General features: G+C 43.5%; 1 protein-coding gene across 1 annotated transcript in view; it reads right to left on the reverse strand.

Annotated features, from left to right (window-relative positions):
* Window positions 1–16,903, reverse strand: part of enpp2 (ectonucleotide pyrophosphatase/phosphodiesterase 2) — a gene marked incomplete at its 5' end in the record, with an annotated part of 44,862 nt that extends 27,959 nt beyond the window's left edge. Inside the window, 11 exons of the mRNA XM_046336117.1 lie at window positions 109–237; window positions 2,825–2,933; window positions 6,999–7,071; window positions 7,310–7,375; window positions 11,115–11,170; window positions 13,608–13,727; window positions 13,860–13,939; window positions 14,274–14,371; window positions 14,498–14,558; window positions 16,271–16,396; window positions 16,748–16,903. Of these exons, the coding sequence (XP_046192073.1) occupies window positions 109–237; window positions 2,825–2,933; window positions 6,999–7,071; window positions 7,310–7,375; window positions 11,115–11,170; window positions 13,608–13,727; window positions 13,860–13,939; window positions 14,274–14,371; window positions 14,498–14,558; window positions 16,271–16,396; window positions 16,748–16,903 (1,074 nt within the window). The remainder of the gene's footprint in view (window positions 1–108; window positions 238–2,824; window positions 2,934–6,998; window positions 7,072–7,309; window positions 7,376–11,114; window positions 11,171–13,607; window positions 13,728–13,859; window positions 13,940–14,273; window positions 14,372–14,497; window positions 14,559–16,270; window positions 16,397–16,747) is intronic.
* Between the last annotated feature and the right edge of the window lie 129 nt (window positions 16,904–17,032).

Consider the following 17,032-nt stretch of genomic DNA (forward strand, 5'->3'; position numbering starts at 1 on the left):
TAATCCTCAATGATTTTATTAACGCAGGTTCTTCAATACAATATGCTAAATGACTTAAATGTTTTTAAATGGTCAATACACCAATACACCAATCAGACAAACGCTCACATTTGGGGTTGTTGGGGTACCTGGAGCGGATCCTGCCCAGGGAGCCCGGGATCAGGATGATGTCATCAACAGTGGACGGCATGTATGAGCTGAGGAACTCTGTCCTGTCACAGTGAGCCTCCTCCATACCTGAGGGACACATGTTCAGAACAGACTTTAAATCACTGCAGAATGAATATGAAGAAGAAGAAGAAGAAGAAGGTGACTTGATTGTCCATAGTCAGAGAGAAATGGACATCGTCTAGAGCACGTGTCAAACTCATTCCATGGTGGGCCGAGTGGCTGACGGTTTTCGCTCCTCCCTTGAACTTGATTGATGAATTGAGGTCACGAATTAGTAAAGAACTCCCCTCACCTGGTTGTCTAAGGGCTTAGATGAAAGGAGAAAACTAAACCCCACAGACACTAGGACCTCCATGGAATGAGTTGGACAGCCCTGGTCTAGAGGTCTGTGGAGGACGGATTTATTCATCCCGCCCAAACCCGCTGGCTTTCTGTCCGACTCCCATCCGCTAACGCAAGAACTGGTCCCGAACCCAACCGCAATACTGCTTATTTTAGACGTATGTGACGACTCAGCTGACTTGCCAGCCATAGTTGCAGTAAATTGTGCGCCCTGTAGGAAATATCAAAATGCGCAAAAATAACCTAAGAAATAAATTAAATTACCAGAGATTCTCACGTGGACCATTAAATTAGGCTATCGGTATTACTGGGACATATCAGCCAATAGGCTCGGCGTACTTTGAAGAGACCTGAGTTGGAGAGACTTTCACTTTCTCAGGAGCTATGTTTTCTTACCTCCCTTTTATGAGTGGGACGATTTTCAGACGGAGACGAATATGAGTGATCAATGTTTATTTATATATAAGCAATGTAGTAAACTATAGCCTAATCATATTTAGGAAGTACACTTTCTTGGAAAGATAACTGATCTGTGATTCCCCCCCCAGCGTGTGTATTGACTAGGTAGAGTTGGTATGTATTGACCAGGGTTGGTGTGTATTGACCAGGGTTGGTATGTATTGACCAGGGTTGGTATGTATTGACCAGGGTTGGTATGTATTGACCAGGGTTGGTATGTATTGACCAGGGTTGGTATGTATTGACCAGGGTTGGTATGTATTGACCAGAGTTGGTATGTATTGACCAGGGTTGGTATGTATTGACTAGGGTTGGTATGTATTGACTAGGGTTAGGGTTGGTATGTATTGACCAGGGTTGGTATGTATTGACCAGGGTTGGTATGTATTGACCAGGGTTGGTATGTATTGACCAGGGTTGGTATGTATTGACCAGGGTTGGTATGTATTGACCAGGGTTAGGGTTGGTATGTATTGACCAGGGTTGGTATGTATTGACCAGGGTTGGTATGTATTGACCAGGGTTGGTATGTATTGACCAGGGTTGGTATGTATTGACCAGGGTTGGTATGTATTGACCAGGGTTGGTATGTATTGACCAGGGTTGGTATGTATTGACCAGGGTTGGTATGTATTGACTAGGGTTAGGGTTGGTATGTATTGACCAGGGTTGGTATGTATTGACCAGGGTTGGTATGTATTGACCAGGGTTGGTATGTATTGACCAGGGTTGGTATGTATTGACCAGGGTTGGTAGGGTTGGTATGTATTGACCAGGGTTGGTATGTATTGACCAGGGTTGGTATGTATTGACCCGAGTTAGGGTTGGTATGTATTGACCAGGGTTGGTATGTATTGACCAGGGTTGGTATGTATTGACCAGGGTTGGTGTGTATTGACCAGGGTTGGTATGTATTGACCAGGGTTGGTATGTATTGACCAGGGTTGGTATGTATTGACCAGGGTTGGTATGTATTGACCAGGGTTGGTATGTATTGACCCGAGTTAGGGTTGGTATGTATTGACCCGGGTTAGGGTTGGTATGTATTGACTAGGGTTAGGGTTGGTATGTATTGACCCGAGTTAGGGTTGGTGTGTATTGACCAGGGTTGGTATGTATTGACCAGGGTTGGTGTGTATTGACCAGGGTTGGTATGTATTGACCAGGGTTGGTATGTATTGACCAGGGTTGGTATGTATTGACTAGGGTTGGTATGTATTGACCAGGGTTAGGGTTGGTATGTATTGATCCGGGTTAGTATGTATTGACCAGGGTTGGTATGTATTGACCAGGGTTAGGGTTGGTATGTATTGATCCGGGTTAGTATGTATTGACCAGGGTTGGTATGTATTGATCCGGGTTAGGGTTGGTATGTATTGACCAGGGTTAGGGTTGGTATGTATTGACCAGGGTTGGTATGTATTGATCCGGGTTAGGGTTGGTATGTATTGATCCGGGTTAGGGTTGGTATGTATTGACCAGGGTTGGTGTGTATTGACCAGGGATGGTATGTATTGACCAGGGTTGGTGTGTATTGACCAGGGTTGGTGTGTATTGACCAGGGATGGTATGTATTGACCAGGGTTGGTATGTATTGACCAGGGTTAGGGTTGGTATGTATTGACCATGGTTGGTATGTATTGACCAGGGTTGGTATGTATTGACCGGGGTTGGTATGTATTGACCAGGGTTGTTATGTATTGACCAGGGTTGGTATGTATTGACCAGGGTTGGTATGTATTGACCAGGGTTGGTATGTATTGACCAGGGATGGTATGTATTGGCCAAGGTTAGGGTTGGTATGTATTGACCAGGGTTAGGGTCAGGGGTCAAGGCGGTTGTGCAGCAGTACCGTGATCTCCCACCATGATGATGTTGACACATCGGTGGAGTTTCATCTGTTTCAGGCCGTCCATCAGCTGACCAATTATCTTATCAATCTCCTTCAGAGGGTTGTTCAGCTGCAGCACAGAATACACTGGTCAATATTCACACAGCAATCACAACGATCAGGGGATATCATAGAAGTATTGATCCCCATACAGATCATCAAAATACCAAATCATTATTAGACATTGAACATAACACAATCAGCAGCAGTAAAATAACAATGTGGAGGCTATATACAGGGTGTTACGGTACTGAGTCAATGTGGAGGCTATATACAGGGTGTTACGGTACTGAGTCAATGTGGAGGCTATATACAGGGTATTACGGTACAGAGTCAATGTGGAGGCTATATACAGGGTATTACGGTACAGAGTCAACGTGGAGGCTATATACAGGGTATTACGGTACAGAGTCAACGTGGAGGCTATATACAGGGTATTACGGTACAGAGTCAATGTGGAGACTATATACAGGGTATTACGGTACAGAGTCAACGTGGAGACTATATACAGGGTATTACGGTACAGAGTCAACGTGGAGGCTATATACAGGGTATTACGGTACAGAGTCAATGTGGAGGCTATATACAGGGTATTACGGTACAGAGTCAATGTGGAGACTATATACAGGGTATTACGGTACAGAGTCAACGTGGAGGCTATATACAGGGTATTACGGTACAGAGTCAACGTGGAGGCTATATACAGGGTATTACGGTACAGAGTCAACGTGGAGACTATATACAGGGTATTACGGTACAGAGTCAATGTGGAGACTATATACAGGGTATTACGGTACAGAGTCAACGTGGAGGCTATATACAGGGTGTTACGGTACAGAGTCAACGTGGAGGCTATATACAGGGTATTACGGTACAGAGTCAATGTGGAGGCTATATACAGGGTATTACGGTACAGAGTCAATGTGGAGACTATATACAGGGTATTACGGTACAGAGTCAATGTGGAGACTATATACAAGGTATTACGGTACAGAGTCAATGTGGAGGCTATATACAGGGTATTACGGTACAGAGTCAATGTGGAGGCTATATACAGGGTGTTACGGTACAGAGTCAACGTGGAGGCTATATACAGGGTGTTACGGTACAGAGTCAACGTGGAGGCTATATACAGGGTGTTACGGTACTGAGTCAATGTGGAGGCTATATACAGGGTGTTATGGTACAGAGTCAACGTGGAGGCTATATACAGGGTGTTACGGTACAGAGTCAATGTGGAGTCTATATACAGGGTATTACGGTACAGAGTCAATGTGGAGACTATATACAGGGTGTTACGGTACAGAGTCAATGTGGAGACTATATACAGGGTATTACGGTACAGAGTCAACGTGGAGACTATATACAGGGTGTTACGGTACAGAGTCAACGTGTACAGAGACGTGGAGGCTATATACAGGGTGTTACGGTACAGAGTCAACGTGGAGGCTATATACAGGGTGTTACGGTACAGAGTCAATGTGGAGACTATATACAGGGTGTTACGGTACAGAGTCAATGTGGAGACTATATACAGGGTATTACGGTACAGAGTCAACGTGGAGACTATATACAGAGTCAGAGTGTGGAGACTATATACAGGGTATTACGGTACAGAGTCAACGTGGAGGCTATATACAGGGTATTACGGTACAGAGTCAATGTGGAGGCTATATACAGGGTATTACGGTACAGAGTCAATGTGGAGACTATATACAGGGTATTACGGTACAGAGTCAACGTGGAGACTATATACAGGGTATTACGGTACAGAGTCAATGTGGAGACTATATACAGGGTATTACGGTACAGAGTCAATGTGGAGACTATATACAGGGTATTACGGTACAGAGTCAATGTGGAGACTATATACAGGGTATTACGGTACAGAGTCAACGTGGAGGCTATATACAGGGTATTACGGTACAGAGTCAACGTGGAGGCTATATACAGGGTATTACGGTACAGAGTCAATGTGGAGACTATATACAGGGTATTACGGTACAGAGTCAATGTGGAGACTATATACAGGGTATTACGGTACAGAGTCAATGTGGAGACTATATACAGGGTGTTACGGTACAGAGTTAATGTGGAGACTATATACAGGGTATTACGGTACAGAGTCAATGTGGAGGCTATATACAGGGTATTACGGTACAGAGTCAACGTGGAGGCTATATACAGGGTATTACGGTACAGAGTCAACGTGGAGGCTATATACAGGGTATTACGGTACAGAGTCAACGTGGAGGCTATATACAGGGTATTACGGTACAGAGTCAACGTGGAGACTATATACAGGGTATTACGGTACAGAGTCAATGTGGAGACTATATACAGGGTATTACGGTACAGAGTCAACGTGGAGGCTATATACAGGGTATTACGGTACAGAGTCAATGTGGAGGCTATACAGAGTCAATGTGGAGGCTATATACAGGGTATTACGGTACAGAGTCAATGTGGAGACTATATACAGGGTATTACGGTACAGAGTCAATGTGGAGGCTATATACAGGGTATTACGGTACAGAGTCAATGTGGAGGCTATATACAGGGTATTACGGTACAGAGTCAATGTGGAGGCTATATACAGGGTGTTACAGAGTACAGAGTCAACGTGGAGGCTATATACAGGGTGTTACGGTACAGAGTCAACGTGGAGGCTATATACAGGGTGTTACGGTACTGAGTCAATGTGGAGGCTATATACAGGGTGTTATGGTACAGAGTCAACGTGGAGTCTATATACAGGGTGTTACGGTACAGAGTCAATGTGGAGTCTATATACAGGGTATTACGGTACAGAGTCAATGTGGAGACTATATACAGGGTGTTACGGTACAGAGTCAATGTGGAGACTATATACAGGGTATTACGGTACAGAGTCAATGTGGAGACTATATACAGGGTGTTACGGTACAGAGTCAACGTGGAGACTATATACAGGGTGTTACGGTACAGAGTCAACGTGGAGACTATATACAGGGTGTTACGGTACAGAGTCAATGTGGAGACTATATACAGGGTGTTACGGTACAGAGTCAATGTGGAGACTATATACAGGGTATTACGGTACAGAGTCAACGTGGAGACTATATACAGGGTGTTACGGTACAGAGTCAATGTGGAGGCTATATACAGGGTATTACGGTACAGAGTCAATGTGGAGACTATATACAGGGTATTACGGTACAGAGTCAACGTGTAGACTATATACAGGGTGTTACAGTACAGAGTCAATGTGGAGACTATATACAGGGTATTACGGTACAGAGTCAATGTGGAGACTATATACAGGGTATTATGGTACAGAGTCAATGTGGAGGATGTATACAGGGTGTTACGGTACAGAGTCAATGTGGAGACTATATACAGGGTATTATGGTACAGAGTCAATGTGGAGGCTATATACAGGGTATTACGGTACAGTCTCAATGTGCGGTGCCCACTGCTACTGTTTAATTATTTGTTACTTTTATTTCTCTATTTTTTTTACTTGTTAACACTTATTTTTCTTTAAACTTCTTAATAAACATTGTTGGTTAAGGTCTTGTAAGTAAACATTTCACTGTAAGGTATGTTGTATCCGGCGCATGTGACAAATACAATTTGACTTGAAGTACAAAATCTTTAGAAAATGGTTAATCAATTCCACACTGTACAAGTTATGCATGTATATGCCTGGGTTTGTTTGGGGCCTTGCTATGGCTGGACAGTTGAAACAGAAAGCCAGTGTTTATGCATTACATTACATTTTACATTTAAGTCATTTAGCAGACGCTCTTATCCAGAGCGACTTACAAATTGGTGCATTCACCTTATGACATCCAGTGGGACAGTCACTTAACAATAGTGCATCTAAAACTTAGGGGGGGTGGGGTGAGAGGGATTACTTAACCTATCCTAGGTTGTAGATGGTTCTGTATGTAACTAGCTCCATCTGGCATGAGTGCTGCTGTCGTGAGTGCTGCTCACAACCGTCTCTCCCCCTCAGACTCTGCCCTAGCCTCAGCCCTAGATCCAGCCTCCAGCCTCCAGCCTCCAGCCCCCAGCCCTAGACCCAGCCTCCAGCCTCCAGCCTCCAGCCCCCAGGCCTAGACCCAGCCTCAGCCTCCAGCCTCCAGCTCACCTCAGTGCTCATGGGCCCCAGCTTGTGGCCAAACGTGTCCGGCTGCTCGGAGTGCATGGCGTAAACATACGACCTGAAACAACACAGGTGGAAGGGAATCTTAGGTTGGCCATGTGTATCCTCTACCACCCCCAGGTCTCAAATACAGGGCTAGGATATGGGAGCAAAGTTACTTACTCAAAGTCAGATGGAGAATGCTGCTAAACATAGAGCGGCCATCTTGGATGCATGTAGAGGATGGGGTTTCACTGCTGGTATGTCATTGCAGATAGTAATAGCCTAAAGAAGAGGATGAAAGAAGCTGACTTTACCTCTCTCCGTCTGGCAGATGAAGCCATTGTAGCATGGTCAGGACTCTCCTCTCCAACGGGATGGACCTGGGAAGACACATCAGATGAGTTCATTATATGGAGGACAAAAGGAAGTTCACAAAAAAATGTATGGGGTGCTGTGTATCCATGGCTTTACTGTGTATTACAACACCACATTTGATCCTTTCTGTTTGCATCCAGGAAAGCTGCCAGATTAGAACCACTAAAGACATAACAGACCTATATAGTCCTGGGGTACACCAGATTAGAACCACTAAAGACATTATAACAGGCCTATATAGTCCTGGGGTACACCAGATTAGAACCACTAAAGACATTTTAACAGGCCTATATAGTCCTGGGGTACACCAGATTAGAACCACTAAAGACATAACAGACCTATATAGTCCTGGGGTACACCAGATTAGAACCACTAAAGACATAACAGGCCTATATAGTCCTGGGGTACATCCCTCTCATTCTCCCCTGGATGTCTTTGAACCTCAAAGCCTCCCCTCCTGTTCCTGTCCTGTAGATCGGTGGGCCACGAACTGACCTCCATCCTCCAGCCCACTAGGCACAGCTGCCAAACATCAACCCCAGGGTTTGCCTCTCTAACTGGGGCTTGACATGTGGGGGAGCTGGGGGGGGTATGGAAGGGGGTAGATCTTATCCCACTAAATCACTACAGGGGGGATTCTCTTCTTCTCAACCCCTCTGGTGTTGGTTAAGACCTCCCTGGAGTTGGTCTTAACAGAAACTCCACAAAGCTACAACCACAACTCCCCGTCATCTGCAGACCTCATTGGTTAAATAATACAGTCTTATACTGTACTGTAAAGTAACCCCTACTCCTCCTCCTCCTCCTCCTCCTCGGTGCCCTGGCCCCCCCTCCTCCTCCTCAGTGCCCTGGCCATCCCCCCCCCCCCCCCTCCTCAGTGCCCTGGGCCCCCCCCCTCCCCCTCCCCCTCCTCAGTGCCCTGTCCCCCCTACCCCTCCTCAGTGCCCCCCCCTTCCTCCTCCTCAGTGCCCTAGGCCCCCTCCCCCTCAGTGCCCTGGGCCCCCCCTCCTCCTCCTCAGTGCCCTGCCCCCCCCCCCCCCTCCCCAGTGCCCTGCCCCCCCCTCCTCCTCCTCCTCAGTGCCCTGGGCCCCCCCGCCTCCGCCTCAGTGCCCTGGGCCCCCCTCCTCCTCCTCAGTGCCCTCGGCCCCACCCCCTACCTCAGGAAGTGCACCTTGAAGTGCACTTTATCACTGCTTTTGAAGGAGTCCCCCCCCCCCAGCTGGCCAAGTTCACATGCAGGCACCCCGTTTTACGTTAATAGGCCGATTTGAGTCCAATTGCTCTCAAAACAGGTCTGTACGCCTCTAAACTGAAGTCTGCCTCAAAGGCCTCTGTGTCTTATGAATGTGTGATGCATTGTGTTTTTTTAGCAGCCTGCATGCGTTATGTTAGCCAGAGTACAACTAAACAAGAACATGTCCATGTAGTTTCCAGACATCTCCAACTGAAATCCACAACAGTGTTATGACAATATAATAGCAACACTTTCTGTTGTGTTTTGTCTTTGAGAGTAGTGTTTTGTCTTTGAGAGTAGTGTTTTGTATTTGAGAGTTAGTGTTTTGTCTTTGAGAGTAGTGTTTTGTCTTTGAGAGTAGTGATTTGTCTTTGAGAGTAGTGATTTGTCTTTGAGAGTACTGCTTTGTCTTTGAGAGTAGTGTTTTGTCTTTGAGAGTAGTGTTTTGTCTTTGAGAGTAGTGTTTTGTCTTTGAGAGTAGTGTTTTGTCTTTGAGAGTAGTGTTTTGTCTTTGAGAGTAGTGTTTTGTCTTTGAGAGTTAGTGTTTTGTCTTTGAGAGTTAGTGTTTTGTCTTTGAGAGTAGTGTTTTGTCTTTGAGAGTAGTGTTTTGTCTTTGAGAGTAGTGTTTTGTCTTTGAGAGTAGTGTTTTGTCTTTGAGAGTAGTGTTTTGTCTTTGAGAGTTAGTGTTTTGTCTTTGAGAGTAGTGCTTTGTCTTTGAGAGTAGTGTTTTGTCTTTGAGAGTAGTGTTTTGTCTTTGAGAGTTAGTGTTTTGTCTTTGAGAGTAGTGCTGAGCCACTAATGCTTTTCTAGGTCCATTTACCGTTCCATCATTTAAAAGAATATCACGCTTTTTAAATTTCAGTTTCGATTATCATTATTCTTTTTACATTAAATGCATTATAAAATAATTACAAAAACAATTTAGCTTTTTAATGGAAATTCCAAAGCCAAAAATAGTTAACATTAAATTTCCAAAACACTGAAATATTCCATTGTCTCTGTCAAGTCCCCATAGGGTAGACATCAATTAAAAATTAAAAATAAATTACTATGAAATAATACAATATTCGTATATTACTTAGTATTTTTCATTCCTTAAAGTCATCATCTCATCTCTGCTAAGGCAGTAGCAACCAAACAGACAGACCATCTAATGTTATCTCTATCTCTCTCGGTGTGTTGTGTCCATTCATCTCTCATGCGGTCTGTGTGTATCTAACCTAATGTAGCAGGCATAAAAGAGGCATAAAAGAGGCATAAAATCTTTTCTTGCCTGACCCAGAAAAAACAGGTGCAATGGATCATGGTCAATATAGTCAATTACCACGTTTCTGCGCTTAACAAGGTTGAATATTTGCTTAATGTCATGTTTTGTCTTATATTGTCTTGTCATTTTGCTTTTCCCTCTGTTCATTTTCCCCCTGCTGGTCTTTTTAGGTTCGTTCCCCTTTTTCTCTCTCCCTTCTCTCTCTCTCTTCTCTCTATCGTTCCGTTCCTGCTCCCAGCTGTTCCTATTCCCCTAATCAATCATTTAGTCTTCCCACACCTGTTCCCTATCTTTTCCCCTGATTAGAGTCCCTATTTCTCCCCTTGTTTTCCGTTTCTGCCCTGTCGGATCCTTGTCTATTGTTCACCGTGCTGTGTCTGTGTATCGCCCTGTCGTGTCGTGTTTCCCTCAGATGCTGCGTGGTGAGCAGGTGTCTGAGTCTGCTACGGTCAAGTGCCTTCCCGAGGCAACCTGCAGTTCATGATCGAGTCTCCAGTCTGTTCTCGTCATTACGAGTGGAATTGTGCTTTATGATTGTATATTTACTTTACTGGATTAAAGACTCTGTTTTCGCCAAGTCGCTTTTGGGTCCTCATTCACCTGCATAACACTTAATGAAAACTACATCTCCCTTCAACCCAGCATCCCACATAGTTCTTGATTTCTCTCATGAATGATTTTGATTTCTCCCTAGAGAAACAGCGCGTTGGGCTCACAAAACAAATGTACTAAATTGAATTCAAGTATTGAATCGATGTTGATCAAATTAGTTGTTTAATAACCAAAAAAATTCAAGAAATGTCTTAATCGCTAAGCACTACTTGAGAATTCTGAGGAGTATATTGACAGGCTGTGAGCTGTGAGGTGATAAAGTTTGTGGGACATAATATCTTTGCATTGAGAAGAGGGGAATTTTTTTCAGATGTGGTGTAGAGAGAGAGAGAGAGAGAGAGAGAGAGAGAGAGAGAGAGAGAGAGAGAGAGAGAGAGAGAGAGAGAGAGAGAGAGAGAGAGAGAGAGGTAGACAGACAGAGAGAGAGGTAGACAGAGAGAGAGAGAGAGGTAGACAGAGAGAGCGAGAAAGGTAGACAGACAGAGAGAGAGAGAGAGGTAGAGAGAGAGAGGTAGACAGACAGAGAGAGAGGTAGACAGAGAGAGAGAGAGAGGTAGAAAGAGAGAGCGAGAGAGGTAGACAGACAGAGAGAGAGACAGAGAGGGTGTGGGGGAGAGAGGGAGAGACTTACACAGGCCAGAAGAAAGTGCCAGCTTTCACCCCTTGCTTCACTGCTGTAATCCAGATCTAGGACAAGAATAAAAGTGAATATAACCACAGTAAATTATCTGTAAAACTATGATATAAGACAATATAATTTATCATGTAATGGCATATAACACCTTTAAGGACAATAGGAAGATCAATTTTCGTCAACAAAGGTTCTTCAAAAGCGTTTGTGACCTTAAACCACTACAGTACATTTGCAAGGCTGACGCCATTTCCAATTCAATGTCTCAACTTGAAATGGACGGTTATTACATTTAAACACTACTCACTAGTTTTACTAGATTCATGCTCAAAGCCAAGTTAAACAGTCTCATATGAAAGGAGAGAGAGAGAGAGGCAAACCTGGCCAGCTGTAAGTAAGACCATTACTGTGCAAATAGAACACAGATGCAGGCCTTCTAGAGGCCATGGGAGGGAGAGCTTCTAGTTTGGGAGGGGGGGGGCGCTTCTAGAATGGGAGGGGGGGCTTCTAGAATGGGAGGGGAGGCTTCTAGAATGGGAGGGAGGGCCTATAGAATGGAAGGGAGGGCTTCTAGAATGGGATGGGGCTTCTAGAATGGGATGGGGGCTTCTAGAATGAAATGGGGGCTTCTAGAATGGGAGGGCTTCTAGAGTGACTTACGGTTCCTTTAGAAAATATTCATACCCCTTAATTTATTCCACATTCTGTTGTTACAGCCTGAATTTTAAAAAAATTAAAAAGTGGTCATCAATCTACACACAATATCCCATTATGACAAAGTGAAAACAGGTTTCTAGACATTTCATGAAATTAATTCAAAATTTTAATACAGAAATATCTCATTTATACAAGTATTCATACCCCTGAGTCAATACGCATTAGAATCACCTTTGGCAGCGATTACAGCTGTGTGTCTTTCTGGGTAAGTTTCTGAAAGCTTTGCACACCTGGATTGTACAATATTTGCAGAATATTCAAGCTCTGTCAAGTTGGTTGTTGATCATTGCTAGACAGCCATTTTCTTGCCAAGTCTTGCCATATATTTTCAAACCGATTTGAGTCAAAACTAGGCCACTCAGGAACATTCAATGTCATCTTGGTGAGCAACTCCAGTGTATATTTTGCCTTCTGTTTTAAGATACTGTCCTGCTTAAAAGTGTATTTGTCTCCCAGTCTGTTGTTTTAAGTTACTGTCCTGCTAAAAAGTGAATTTGTCTCCCAGTCTGTTGGAAAGCAGACTCAACAAGGTTTTCCTCTAGGATGTTGCCTGTGCTTAGCTCTATTCCGTTTATTTTTATCCTAAAAAACTCCCTAATCCTTGCCAATGACAAGCATACCCATAACATGATGCAACCACCACCATGCTTGAAAATATGAAGAGTGGTACTCAGTAATGTGTTGTATTGACTTTGCCCAAAAACATAACACTTTGTATTCAGGATATAAAGTTAATTTCTTTGCCACATTTTTTAACTTCAGTATCTTATTGCAAACAGGATGCATGTTTTGGAATATTTGTATTCTATACATACTTCCTTCTTTTCACTCTGTCAATTAGGTTAGTGTTGTGGAGTAACTACAATGTTGTTGATCCATCCTCAGTGTTCTATCACAGCCATTAAACTCTGTCAATTAGGTTAGTGTTGTGGAGTAACTACAATGTTGTTGATCCATCCTCAGTGTTCTATCACAGCCATTAAACTCTGTCAATTAGGTTAGTATTGTGGAGTAACTACAATGTTGTTGATCCATCCTCAGTGTTCTATCACAGCCATTAAACTCTGTAACTGTTTTAAAAGTCACCATTGTCCTCGTGGCGAAATCCCTGAGGGGTTTCCTTCCTCTCCGGTTAGGAAGGACGCCTGTATCTTTATAGTGACTGGGTGTGTTGATACCCCATCCAAAGTGTAATTAATAACTTCACCAGGCTCAAAGGGATATTCAATGTCTGCTTCTTTATTTTGACCCATCTACCAATAGGAGCCCTTCTTTATTTTATTTCTACCAATAGGAGCCCTTCTTTATTTTATTTCTACCAATAGGAGCCCTTCTTTGTGAGACATTGGAAAACCTCCTTGGTCTTTGTGGTTGAATCTGCTCGACTGAGGGACCTTACAGATAATTGTATGTGTGGGATACAGAGATGAGGCAGTCATTCAAAAAATCATTTTAAACACTATTATTGCACACAGAGTGAGTCCATGCAACTTAATATGTGACTTGTTAAGTGATTTATGCCATAACAAAGGGGTTCAATACTTCTTGACTCAAGACTTTTCAGCTTTTCATTTGTAATTCATTTCTAAAAACATAACTCCACTTTGACATTATGGGGTATTGTGTGGAAGGGCAGTGAAACTCAATCTCAATTGAATCCATTTTAAATTCAGGCTGTAACACAAGGAAATGTGTAACAAGTCACGTGGTGTGACTCCTTTGCGAAGGCGTTGTATGACTGAACCACAGAACAGAGCAGAGAGAGTAGGGCCTCACCGGCTGACCTCCCCACCAACGGTGATTCAGCTTCTCTCGACCCCGCAGGTTAAAGTTGGCATCAAACACAGGGTCATGCATGGAGTTGCCAACGATGCCATGGGACTCAGGGTACAGGCCCTACAGGAGGTCAGGACGGAGGTGTTAACCCGTGGAGGCTGGATGTTACATTACATTACGGCAAAACTGACGATAAAATGTTCCGCTGAGTTCAGCAAAGAGGAAGAAAAAGGATGATTGACCAGTACGTACCGTTGCAAGAGTATAGAGATTGGGGAACGTTTTCGTGGGGTACACGGGTCTCATGTAAGGAGCATGGGTACCACAGGCTCCTAGAGGTAAAAAGGCACAAACAGATATGATGCAATGGTACGGGCTCCCGAGTGGCACAGCGGTCTAAGGCACTGCATCTCAGTGCTAGAGGCGTCACTACAGACATCCTGGTTCGATTCCAGGCTGTATCACAACCAGCCGTGATTGGGAGTCCCATAAGGCGGCACACAATTGGCCCAGCGTCGTCCGGGTTAGGGTTTGGCCGGGGTAGGCCTTTATTTTAAATATGACTTTGTTCTTAACTGACTTGCCTAGTTTAATAAAGTTTAATAAAGTGAATAAAGTTGCCCCTCTCAAATGAAGCCTTGTTATGGATGATTCATAATATCTTACTGAGTTTCTCGATGTTGGGGATCACTGTGCTTCCTCTCTTCATGTAGGAGGCTCTGAACCCATCCACTGACACCATGATGAGAGGGGGACGGACAAACCTGGGGACAAAAGATCATGAGACTATCTCTGATGTTCTTACGGGGTTGTTTTTATTTAGTTGTGAAAGGTTAAACAAAAAATGTTTTTTATAAAAAGGTCTGAAGTGTGTAAATAGGGTCTCTTACCCAGCCGGACATTCATGGGTTCTAATGTCTTCACAAACATCCTGCAACCAAGTAGTGTCCCCTTACAAACAAAGTGGTCCAATTAAGAGTTAATATGAGGATTCAATACAACCTTCCAAAGTTTTAGAACACCTACTCATTCAAGGGTTTTTCTTTATTTTTGCTATTTTCTACATTATAGAGTAATAGTAATAACACATATGGAATCATGTAGTAACCAAAAAAGTGTTAAACAAATCAAAATATATTTTATATTTGAGATTCTTCAAATAGCCACCCTTTAATAATATAATAATAATAATAATACCCTTTGCCTTGATGACAGCTTTGCACACTCTTGCTATTCTCTCAACCAGCTTCACCTGGAATGCTTTTCCAATAGTCTTGAAGGAGTTCCCACATATGCTGAGTACTTGTTTGCTATTTCCTTCACTCTGCGGTCCAAATCATCTCAAACCATCTCAATTTGGTTGAGGTCACGTGATTGTGGAGGCCAGGTCATCTGATGCAGCACTCCATCATCCTCCTCCTTGTTCAAATAGCCCTTACACAGCCTGGAGGTGTGTTGAGTCATTGTCCTGTTGAAAAACAAATTATAGTCCCACTAAGCCCAAACCAGATGGGATGGCGTATCGCTGCAGAATGCTGTGGTAGCCATGCTGGTTAAGTGTGCCTTGAATTCTAAATAAATCACAGACAGTATCACCAGCAAAGCACCCCCACACCATAACACCACCTCCTCCATGCTTCACGGTGGGAAATACACATGCAGAGATCATCCGTTCACCTACTCTGCGTCTCATAATGACACAGTGGTTGGAACCAAACATCTCAAATTTGGACTCTAGGCCGAAGGTCACATTTCCACCGGTCTAATGTCCATTACTCGTGTTTCTTGGCCCAAGCAAGTCTCTTCTTATCGGTGTCCTTTAGTAGTGGTTTCTTTGCAGCAATTCGACCATGACTCACACAGTCTCTGAACAGCTGATGTTGAGATGTGTCTGTTACTTGAACTCTGTGAAGCATTTATTTGGGCTGCAATTTCTGAGGCTGGTAACTCTAATGAACTTATCTTCTGCAGAAGAGGTAACTGTGTCTTCCATTCCTGTGTTGGTCCTCGTGAGAGACAGTTTCATCATAGTGCTTGATGGTTTTTGCGACTGCACTTGAAGAAACTTTCAAAGTTCTTGAAATTGACTGACTTTCATGTCTTAAAGTAATGATGGTCTGTCATTTCTCTTTGCTTATTTGAGCTGTTCAAGCCATAATATGGACTTGGTTGTTTACCAAATAAGGCTATCTTCTGTATACCACCCCTACTTTGTCACAAAACAACTGATTGGTTGAAACGCATTAAGAATTAAATAAATTCCACAAATTAACTTGGTTGAGGTCATTGAAATGAGGTTCATTGAAATGCATTCCAGGTGACTACCTCATGAAGCTGGTTGAGAGAATGCCAAGAGTGTGCAAAGTTGTCATCAAGGCAAAGGGTGGCTATTTGAAGAATCTCAAATATAAAATATATTTTGATTTGTTTAACACTTTTTTGGTTACTACATGATTCCATATGTGTTATTTCATAGTTTTGATGTCTTCACTATTATTCAACAATGTAGAAAATAGTAAAAATAAAGAAAAACCCTTGAATGAGTAGGTGTTCTAAAGCTTTGGACCGATAGTGTATGTCATGACAACAACAGTCAGAAGGGTTGGCTAAAGCACACACAGCACTAGTATCAGGTTGAGAGACATCTAGTATCAGTGTCTAACCTTTACAGAGTGTTTTGTAGTTGGTACAGCAGTCTCCTTTGGCCAGACAGTCCTCAGAACAGTGACAGGCATGCTGGTCCTTCCTGGTCTCTCCACAGCGCTCCTTACTGCACCCAAAACCTCCCTCTGGACACAATCAATCATTTATTCAATCAATTAATGAGAGAGGTAACAACGACCCATTAGAACTGCAGCAGGGTGTCCCATTCAACAATGAGTCAAGTCACCATAAGGTCATATACATGAGGTAGAAACTGAATAGAGATGGTGATGGTCATTAAGTATGAAGTAAAGTGTGTGTTCATTTTGAACCCTACTTTGATGCAATACAACGTACTGAACATTCTGGAACGTGTACAACTTGGACTGGGGAGAGGGGTTGAACTGAGATGTAAGACCACCATGTTGAGGGAACATGAAAGGGAGCATGGGGGGACCACCAACCCAGACAGACAGGCTGGCAGGCTTCAGGCTTACCTGTTCTCAAGCAGTGCTCATCAAAATCCTGGCAGCAGCTGTTATAGGTTTTACATAAGTTGTCACAGCGGCAGTTGGGAGGTTCAGCCTCGTCCAATTCAAAGCATCTGTTCTTGCAGGATCCTGACGTGCTGATCCACGGGGAGTCTGAAGGAGCTGGCAGAGAGAGAGAGAGAGATAACCATTAACAACTACTGAGGGAGATGAAAGGGAGAGAGAGAGAGAGAGAGAGAGAGAGAGAGAGAGAGAGAGAGAGAGAGAGAGAGAGAGAGAGAGAGAGAGAGA

The sequence above is a fragment of the Oncorhynchus gorbuscha genome, unplaced genomic scaffold (assembly GCF_021184085.1).
Source record: "Oncorhynchus gorbuscha isolate QuinsamMale2020 ecotype Even-year unplaced genomic scaffold, OgorEven_v1.0 Un_scaffold_934, whole genome shotgun sequence".
Taxonomy (NCBI): domain Eukaryota; kingdom Metazoa; phylum Chordata; class Actinopteri; order Salmoniformes; family Salmonidae; genus Oncorhynchus; species Oncorhynchus gorbuscha.